The 10,692-nt window shown below is 37.8% G+C and overlaps 1 protein-coding gene across 1 annotated transcript in view; it reads right to left on the reverse strand.

Annotated features, from left to right (window-relative positions):
- Positions 1-1,086: 1,086 nt before the first annotated feature.
- Positions 1,087-10,692, reverse strand: part of DNAJC12 (DnaJ heat shock protein family (Hsp40) member C12) — a 31,171-nt gene continuing 21,565 nt past the window's right edge. The window contains exons 2-6 of the mRNA XM_072340100.1: positions 8,820-8,925; positions 7,038-7,116; positions 5,129-5,268; positions 4,042-4,240; positions 1,087-2,206 (exon numbers count right to left, since the gene is read on the reverse strand). Of these exons, the coding sequence (XP_072196201.1) occupies positions 2,112-2,206; positions 4,042-4,240; positions 5,129-5,268; positions 7,038-7,116; positions 8,820-8,925 (619 nt within the window). The 3' untranslated portion in view covers positions 1,087-2,111. The remainder of the gene's footprint in view (positions 2,207-4,041; positions 4,241-5,128; positions 5,269-7,037; positions 7,117-8,819; positions 8,926-10,692) is intronic.

Consider the following 10,692-nt stretch of genomic DNA (forward strand, 5'->3'; position numbering starts at 1 on the left):
GGAGCATCAGTTAATAATCTGACTTCTTCATTAGGGTAAATATGAGATTATTGATCTCTAGCGGGTATGTTGCAAAATGTGGGGCTCAGACTCTTACTGATATCTGCAACTATTCATTTATAAAAAAAAAATCCACAGGTGTTTTGTCATAACAGGCACTTTGAAAGACATGAGAAGCAGTTTCATCATTCAAAGACCTCCTATATTCTCACACGTCAATTAGGTGCTAAATCATCCACTAAAGCACCCAGCCTCTGCAAGTGAACTGGGGAGAGAAGGCTGTTCCCCAAGCAGGCCAGCTAGCTGCATTTCCATCTTTTCAGAAAGAAGAGAAAAAAAACCTACTCTGTGCCCTTTACATGGACTAGTGCTTTTTCTGTTCCTCTGATTTCACCTTATTTACTGTCCTTCCATGACAAAATGGACTGAAAGTCTTTCTTGAGCAGATACCTTCCAATAGAGAGAAGTAAATATGTAATAATATTTAGGAGATATTACAAAGAATTATGACTATTATCTGTTTTCAGCTGAAAAATTCACAAGGGAAAAAGAACACAATAATTTTGTATAAGAAGGATGATGCATTAAAAAATAGCTGTCACTACTGCTGTCATCAAAGTAGGATCAGTGTAGCTATAACAATAGAACAGCATTGCTTTGAGCTTTTATAAACTAACTGATGCAAACACTACTGGAGTTATCACCAGTATCAGCTCCTGTAAAGAAAATTGGCATCAGAACAACAGTACAAATGTATCTAATGATATGTACTCATTATCTGTATTGCAGTAGCAGGTATTTGCATTACAGCTTGTTGCAAATACACACCAAACAGAAGCATGGCAGGACAGCCAGCACATCATGTACCACCAGCACAACAAGACCACATGTGTTTCTTCAGGAAGAACAGATGTCATACAATTGATTTCATGTTGAGAAAAGGCCACAATTCTTAGATTAGACTTTCCACAGAGATTCCCAGGATTCATAACTGAATTCCCTCCAGTGTTTCCTTGCCGATGGGACAAGTAACAAGAAACTCTAGAGGGCTCATTTAAAAACAACAACAACAAAACACCCAGTAATCCTTTCTGTATGTATGCAGTTTTATTTGTTGCTGTCGGAATCACTTGCCCACACCAAAACACAACGCCAATTAAGGATGACAAAGAAGGAAGCAAATGCAAACTACACACAGCACAGAATTTGAGAAGTCACTCAACATGTCAAAAACTTATCATGTAAGATTTTAAACATGTTAGTGCAGGCTGGCCTGATTCTTCATATTTAGGGTCATAGCAGGATTTTGTATGCTGTCTGTGAGGCCACAGAAGGGAAGAAAGTAACTATTAAGCTAGGACGACACTGGCATACAAGAAGTATTGGATTTCCACCAACAAATCTTTACAAGAGTTTCTGTCCAGTAAAGCAAGGTTCTCGAACTGCCTTCTAAAACAAACTGTTGGTGCATAAAGCTTATTTATTATGACAGAACGCAAGTGATTTCTGAGAATGCTTGATCCACCATGGTTACTTGCTGGATAATAATAAGGTTCTTATTTCCTTTATATTGTAAAATTACAACTGTCCAACAAGTTAGGCTTGTAAAAGTATCATGAATGCATGCATTACAAATCACTGCGGTAAGTACAATGCAGTAGAGAACCAAAGTACATAGTTTAGAAGCAAGCACAGTTTCAAGTCCATTGTCATACAGCTTTTGGTAGAAAGTCATTTAATGGAGTAACATCCTGGAATCTAGCATTGACTTTTGTTTCTGCTGAGAAAATATTATTATCACAGAACTAAAAAACACATTACTTACTACACAATATTTAAAGATACAAGAAACAGTATATAAGAAATTAGATAACTACACCAAATTGCTTGACGTTAGTACTGAAAAGGGCTTTGCTTACTGAACCTTCTTATTAAAACAGACCTCTACCTGTGATGACCATATAATGTGTGTTAATAGATACAGACGTTGCATTTATTCAAACAACGTTCAAATCACAATGAATGAATACAAAATACAAATAACTTAAAACTGCTGCAAATAATACCGAGTTGTTGAATAGATGACCTCACACTGCTGTGTATTTTGCATTTTAGATCTCATAGTTTCTGAATTTCCTCAGAAGATCTGATGGGGCATCCCCTGACCAGCGGAAACGTAAGTGCCAGTAGTTTGCCTCTGAAAATCCTTGGGGTAAAAAGAGAGAGAAAGGCAAGTAAATCACGATTTCAAACAACACAGTATCATAGGTTTGTAATAACAGTTCATCTTCCCCCAAAAAGCAAGTCAAAATTGGTCACTTTCAAGTGCTCTTGACTAGAAGGGATAACCTCTGCGTTCTTGGCATTATTTGAACAAAAACTAAAGCAAACACCATATTTCGAGATATATATCAGCTGAAAAGAGTCCAAGGGAGAACAGTAAGAATCATGAGAACTCTAAAAAGCTGAACTTAGAATTAAATAGTAAACAAAAAAGCACTTGCTTAATCTGAAGGAGAGAGAAAAGGGGACAGGGTTAGTCTCCAAGCATGTGAAAGGCAGCAGCTTGAAGAGCAGGTGTGTACTTTCTACACACAGAAGAGCTGAGGAGTTTCTCAGGCCCTTACCTACATTTTTTTTTCTAATGCCCAGAACTATATTTTTTATGATCTATTAGCTGTGAATATCAAAACATGCTCTTTCTACATCAGGAAGCTGAAACCTGTTACTAGTCTTATTGTTAGATTACTTCATTCAGGTTGAAATGTATATGTTGAATTGTAGTCCGTGAGTCTTCTGCACTAAAAGATGGAAGGCAAATCTATCTCTGTTTGAAATGAGCATCCAATATTACAGATCTTCCTGGATGAAACCAAAGAAAGTGACCAACATGCTAACATCGGGTATGAACACAGCTGCGCACACAGGCTCTGAAAAATAAATACATTCTGATGTCCACATTTATTGGCATATATATTCATGCCTACTGGATACATTAAGTAGGCATTTCTTGGGTTTGATTGTTTCACCTTCAAATCTATGAAGAACATACAAAAACTGTGTAAGAAAGAGATGCTTCCAAAGAAAACTTACTGCCACAAGGAAAAAGGTGACATTTTGTTTACTTAGAAATTTAATTCCTTTACAAAAGTCTACAAAGCCGATTTAATTACCTAAATTAACGAATAGGATAATGTTATAAGTTATTATTTTTGAAAACTAAATGTTTTAGTTATGCCTCACCAACATTTGTTTGTAGAACTTGACTTTCTGCATTCTCCAAGCACTTGATATTAAGCTAACAAAGTAACGTTTGTTCCCTCCCGTTTCATCTTAATTCCCTGTTCAGTCAAACTGGGAAGAAATGTCAGGACTTGGTTTAATAATATTTCTCTGATAATATACATCTAACATTATGAAACTGCTGAAGCATGAAACAGAACAGAGGGTGGTCGCTGTGGTAAGTTAAATTTGGTTCAGATATACTAACCTAAAAATTAGATAGGAAATACTAACTGGCCAGATGATAGTTTCTGAAATACATCATTGATTCTGGTGTGGGCACTACTTTTAAACAAACAAACAAATAACAACTCACAAAAGAAACCTTCAAGCCTCAGTTTTTAATCCTCATGAGCTCATCAGATACAGACTGTGCCATAAGTATTGAATGCTGGATTTAAAGAAAAAGAAAAAAAAAAAAAAAGGAACCTAAATGTTTTATGTAACATGATTTAATGTTTTGGTGTTGCTTTTTTTTTCTAGCAGAAGTGAGTTTTTCCTTTTGATTTAGGAATAACTAGCATTGGTTTTACTAGCTAGCAGGCAAAGCAACTGGGGGCAGGGAGGGAGAAAGGCGTGAAAGCTTCAAAAACAGCAAGAAAAAAAATCCAAATCCTAAAAGCTACAACAAAATCCCAACCCAAAACCACATTAAAAAGAGGCAGATGTGTTCTTCTGGAGAAATTCTCCCGACTAAAAGCCTCAGTTTCAGGACAGTCCTGCCTTCTGCAGTCTTCTGTAACCGCTGGTTTTACTTACTTGGGGAGTCTGGATTCTTTGAAGACTGTGGTTTTACATCGGGAATTGCAACATCTTGCTCCCTGTTCCCATCAGACAATCCATCTTCACTATTTTCAGTTTTCTGGGTCCAAATCTCATTAGTTAAGTTGTTGCTATTGTTCAAGTCAGGAGCTTCCAGCATTTGATCCTTCTTATTTTGGACAGCCCAGTGCATCGACTACAGAAATGCAAAAATGAAAAATGATGTACCAGTTTCTATGCTTTAAAATTAAAAAATAAAAATCATTTTTAAAAATGCTGTTTGCTTTCCTACATTGTAATAAATAGTTAAATAAAGTACTTACTAGAGAAGCTTGTGGGTGAACAAGATGAGGAAACATGGTAACATACTACAAATAGCATTTGAGAGGATAGCCCATGTCAGGCAAAGTGAAAGAACAAAACCTAGATGTATGCCAAATTACTTGAGATGCTTTTTAAGGGAGCTTGAGTGACTTTTATTTCCATTTTCAAAGCTGCCTTTGACTTTTGAAAGCAAGACAATTTTGCTTTCAAGCTTTACTATTGAAGTCAGCAGTATGACTGAACTATGCCTGGTGAGATACTTCCATCAAACATTTAAACTCGGGCAGGACAGTTCAGCTAAAGAAGCTCTCAAATATCAATAGTAAGCAGAATTGAGGCAGGCAGGATTGGAAAGCGAAACATTCATTCACCTGTCTAAATATACGACTGTGTAGATTTGTAACAATCATGCACTGCAACAATGCAGAAAATAATCAAACATTGTGGAATTAGAACCCAGTAGAAACACACCAGCAAAATCAGTAGGAAAAGCAATCCTCAGAACATCTATTTCTAAGCTGTAACATGTAAATAATACACATGGAAGTGGCAATCTGAAGAATTAGCCGTAAAATTAACAGCCTAAAGCCAGACTATGCACGGCCCTCTACAGCCCTCCAGTGTTATCTGAGTTCCCTCAAATTATTCTGCACCATCCCAAAGACCCTCCACTGGAGAGCTGTTGCGGCTCAGCCTCTCACACTGGAACCTTTCCCATGGGTCAACCCTACCTCAGTGCTCAGTCTTAGACAACACCAACCGTTTTCACAGAGCTGCTCAAGGCCTCCCACTGCTGGAAAGGAATGGTGATTTTGCTTCTCCTCCAGTAATCATAGCGCGCTCGACTCTCTTCATTGATAAGAACCTCCTTCGCTTGCTGCAGCTTCTGGAAATTCTCCACTACAAAACAACCCAAAAAAGAAGCTAAAGCCAATACTTGTTTCCAATGAAATCAATTCAGGTCTGCCAGCAGCACAAGCAAAATCGACAAGCAGACCAACAAGCACATTGAGGAATCTAAATATAGTGAAAATTAACTAAATTGTGCATTTAATTAGGTAGCTTTTCTACATATGCTAAAACATTATCTTGGATACCTGACTGCACAAATGAGAGCTCCTACTTTTCCCTACAGGATAATTTTTCATTAAATGGTTACTAAGGATGCAGCTGCACATTACTATTTGGAGAAAGGTCATAAAGATTTAGATTTATCTAAGAGCCACCTGTGTTACAGTGATCCATTACTATTATTATTCATATATTCAAGTTTACAAATTAGATTTCTTTTGAAATATAAAGCCCAATCAAAACTGATAAGCTTAAATCAAACAACAGGCAACGCACTGGGGAGGCAGTTCTGCAGTTTCCTTTTTCTAGTGTCACTAGTTTTCAATAATCATGGAGTTATTTTAATTACTCTTTACTGAGCTTAGTTAAGCTGATGAAATATAAAACACCATAACCTTTCACCAGCAATCTGAAAAGGCATTTAACATAAATGCAGCATGTTTGGGTAAATGGGGCATAAAATTCTTCTCGGTAAAACCTTTCTAACATTTGGCACTTGGCCTCCCCTGAGTTACTAAGCTTCATTGCCTTCAGAGGGAGCTGCGGGGCTATGGCCAAGGAACAGTTTCCTGTTACCCTGCCACATAAGCCAGAATTTGCTGCAGTCCGTTACACTGACTCCACTGGTGTTTGTGTTACTCAATAAATTAGATACTAGTGATGAGGTTATTGTTAACAGGTGGTAGATTGTCTCTCAAACTCCAGATCTCAAGAGGTTCCTTGTCAGAGAATACCAAAGAGACATCCTACCTACTTTGCCTTTCAATCTCACCTTGCAAGGGAAAGGCACGCTGGCTGAGAGCTCTGCTGGAGGCAGTGGGGTGGGAGCCTCCCATAGCGGCTGCTGCATTCACAGCTCTGCTGTCCCAGGGGAGTGTTTACAGTTAAATAATTAGGAATGGATCTAAATAAAAAGCTTTGTGCATTAACCATCATAACAGTTGCAGGAATATAAACTGCCCAGACAAAGATGAGCATAGATTAGAGCTGTCTTTTGGATATAAATGGGTAAGTTTGTCTCCAAACAACTCAGGTGCTGCTTAGACATCACAGGTATGGCTTGGATATGATGAACTGTGTGCTTAATTGAGACATTAGCTGATGTTCTGCAAACAGATGGCTACTCATGCGGTGCTGGCTTCTCTTTATTTCCAATAATTAAATTACGCTATAAGAAACTGAAGTACATTTAACATGATCCTGATTATCTTATTCCTGGACGCAAATTAACTAGTTGACGTAAGTGAGACATCTGAATGTTACTGGGCTTGGAAGCAATCCAACTTCATAGGTCTAAGAAGGGCTACACTCCATAATCAATTTCTGTATTCCATAGGAATAAATTATTAAAGAAAGAAAGAAGTCCTAGAAATAAAAAAAAGAAACCAGTGACTTCCTGCTCTTGCCACCTATGAGGCTGCAAATGTTGGAACAGAATATTAAAGCCTGCTATTTAAAGCATATATGCTCAATACACGTGACAATAAAAATATACTGGGCAAAAGAATATTTAGTAAAGTTTCACGGTTGAATTTAATGTCATAGTCATTTTAGTTATCTTTGAAGAAGATTACTTTTAAACGGAGAAAAAGACATACCTGCTTTGGGGTTCCCAGGGTGTTTGTCTGGATGACATTCAAGGGCTTTAATCTTAAATTCAGCAAGAATTTGTTCAACCTAAGCAGGATATCAGATTAGAAGTGAGTAAACACACAGAAAAGATTTTCAATTTGCAATTCGAAAGGGGTTGGGAGAACAACGAAGAATGTTGAAAGATTCTTTTCCTATTCATTTCACAAAGTTTTTAGCACAGGCACAACAGGCAACAACAATCATCTGTCAGTGACACCGATTTCATTATCCACGCACTGGTTCTTATATTCATTTTGGTGAAACTCAGTCATCCAATACAGTGAGTTAGCTTTAAGAAAAACCTGTGAAGATCACTCATGCATAGTAAACTTTGCCAGAACCACATGGGTTGTCTAGCTCAGATACCACAAAACTAGACTAAGAACAGATCAGTTATCTTATACCTATGAGAATAACAACATTCTTAGATGAAGGACGTGGAATAATTACGCTAGTAGTAGCCATGCACATCATCCTGAGAGAAGGAATCATAGTACTCGGTCAACTTGTTATCTCAGTTTGTATTCCCACGTCAAAAACAATGTTGTAACATCTGCTGCTTCTCTCAAAAAATAGTACTAGTACTTGTGAGATTATTTTTCAGGACCCACTGGCAATTATTCCCCCTTTTGAATTCCATTTGGAAGCAATTTGAAAAATCAATATCAACTGTGCATGAACTATCCATTAATTAATAAGGCCGTAAGGTATTAATGTGAGCTAGGAGATGAGAAATAGCATCTGCAAAACAAGCCCCGATATGAACTTTAACACTGCCCTCTGCTGGGATGTCACATTAGAAGCTCTCTCAGGGAAAGCTTTAAATCACCTTCTGCAACAGACCCAAGTTGCTCACTAACTGGCTTTCAGCGACATAAATTTTACTAACATTTGACCACTGTGACAAATGAAAGCATCTGATTAAATTTACTGAGCAAAACATAGCTCTCATGCACCCTGAATTTACCATTCATTACAGCAGAGTAATCAAAACTCCCCTTTCAAAAGCTGAACCTAATTCCAGCAGCTAGATTAAAAAATAATAACTCTCCACTAACTCAAACTATCCATAAACATTACGTGGACATCCCTAGGAAGAAGAGTATTTGTTTAAGTACAAGCCATATGACTGCTTACATAGTTCTCAACCTACAGTACACATCTGCCAACATCAACAAAAAAAAAATCTAAATCAAGTTACTAAAATTATCATTTAAAAGTCATTAATATGAAAAGGATGCACTTTGTGGTTTTCTTCCCAACGATGAATGCAGTTTTTACAAGTGAAAGAGGGATAAATATATACTTGAGAAATTCAATAGCGCCGTCAGTCACTGACAGCTCTGAACTTTCAGCCAGTTGTACATAGACAGCTTCTTCATCTTTTGACACTGCTAATGTATGCCAATATGTTATTTGCATGTTGGCAAATCTATGCAGTTGGCTCACAATATAAAACCATATCACACATTGAACTAAATTATTCAATAAGCCATAGTTTCACCTATATCTGTAATGCAATCCTGTTTCATAAGACATTTTTAATGTGAGCCTCATTCTAAGATCCGAACGTTGGCACACAGATCACAAAAATGAGCTTTGCAAAGAGAGAGAAAAGTAGCAAGAAAGAAGATTTGCAGAGCATTTCAAATAGTTCCACCTTTAGAGATTAATAATATCAAATCCTCCCCGCAGATACACAAGGACATTCAAAATGTTATTAACCTGGAGGTGGGAAAGGCTCTTACCGTAGACAGTTCATCACATCCCAGCAAGTTGTAGTAATCTTCCAGCTCATCCAGTCTGCAGTTCAAAATTGCATCCATCTGGGCTGGTCCAGCAGGCTTTTTCAAGCTGAGGCACAGCAGGTTTAAAATATTATATCGATACTCAGCTCACAAACAGCTTTAATAGCAGCCCAGGGAAACAGGCGATTTCCACACAGGTCTGCAGCTCTCTCCAGCGCTTTTTAATACAGAGAGCTGACACACATGAATTGTCTTGAATGCTCTGCCTGCCATTGGTCCCTGCAGGATGCCAATCCGCTTGCACAAACACGCCGACGGCAATGCTCCCTGGGATTTGTAGTCACCCAAGTCATTTCAACATCAGACTCTGGGTCTCCTCCAAAAAGCATTCTGGATTCTCAGTAAAATCTAGCTGTATTTCAGACGTAGATTCTGCAGATGGCCAGTTAAAGTCAGTTTCACTGACTTTATGCTCCTATGCACCGGGGCCTATATATTCTAAAGGATATTCTGCTTTATTTTTAAGTGATTGCTTCCAAAATAACGATGACTGGGATGGACACTTTGTGAATGAAGCCCCAACCTTGCCAAATCTTCTGGTTCTGTCAGCTCCTTCAACAGAAAAGGTAAATCCTTGTGTGTGAAGGATAACTAGCACACATACGTGCTATCACTCAAAAACAAACAGTTCATTGCTTTTGTACAGTTGCATGTCTGTCAAAATAAAGCCTATGAAAAGACAGCATAAAAAGATAATAGACTTGCTGTCTCCTATCAAAAGAAACAGAAGTTCCCAGTTATTTCCAATTGCACCTTAAAGGCCCATATCACACGCACAACACCTTTGTAAAACTCATTTAACTTTCAAATGAAACACATTTTAATTTGAGCTACAATTAATGATCAAGGTCTCAGTCCAACAAAGCCCACACTCATGCTTAACTGTATTCTCCTATGATCCACTGATTTTAAAAGGTAATACCTAGGGGTAACAGTAACCACATGCTGGAACCTTTCCTCTGGAGCCTAAGGAGCTGTATTTCTACTGTCCCTGTTCAAAAGCTTTGTAATGCAAGACATTTAAAGTCACAAAATACTGCTGATTCTTTAAAGTAACGCTTATACTGCCTTGAATATTTATATAATCTTAGATGCAGTAACCTAGGAGAGTCTCTGCAAAATAGATACACGGGGCATGAGTGAAGCTATCACAGTGCTAAGTGAAGCAGTGAAGGACCTTGTTTAGGACTGTTTATCAAATGTGGAACACGTGAACCTCACATTTACAACTGCTCTGGTTTGCTCTATGTTAATATCACTTACAGTGTTAATTTTGCAAGATTATCTACACAATTATCTGCTACTCCAGGGCTGTATTGTCTGAAAGTTCTTATTTTACTGTATGTTCAGATAGCCTGTTAAGATTATAAAACACAAGAAAACACATGAAAGAAAGCAGCAGCAGTATCAAACAGCAATGTGTGGGCCTCAGGGAAACTAGTTAAACTAATCAGAGAACATCAGCCTATTTCTCAGAGAATACAAAACAGATTTTTTGTCCAACAAAGTGGATGAAGGAATACAAATCTCTCCCTCTTCTCCATTCCTTACTTAATAATGAAGCACAAAAGTATAATAAAGAAAGGAAAGCGTTTTAGCAAGAGATCGTGTAAATATTTAAATAGACAGTACTTTGGGGGAGGACAAAAAACAAACAGCTGTTCCACATCCCCAGCAGCACTCCTGACATGCCATTCTTGGCCAAGTATTTCTGTGTATTTGCATAAGGTGAAAGGGAAGGATCTTTTTAACCCCCTTTTCCCTGCAGGTTTCAGTACCTTTTTTTTCTGCCACAAAGTGAACTGCAAATGCA

This window comes from Excalfactoria chinensis, chromosome 6 (genome assembly GCF_039878825.1).
Source record: "Excalfactoria chinensis isolate bCotChi1 chromosome 6, bCotChi1.hap2, whole genome shotgun sequence".
Lineage (NCBI taxonomy): Eukaryota > Metazoa > Chordata > Aves > Galliformes > Phasianidae > Excalfactoria > Excalfactoria chinensis.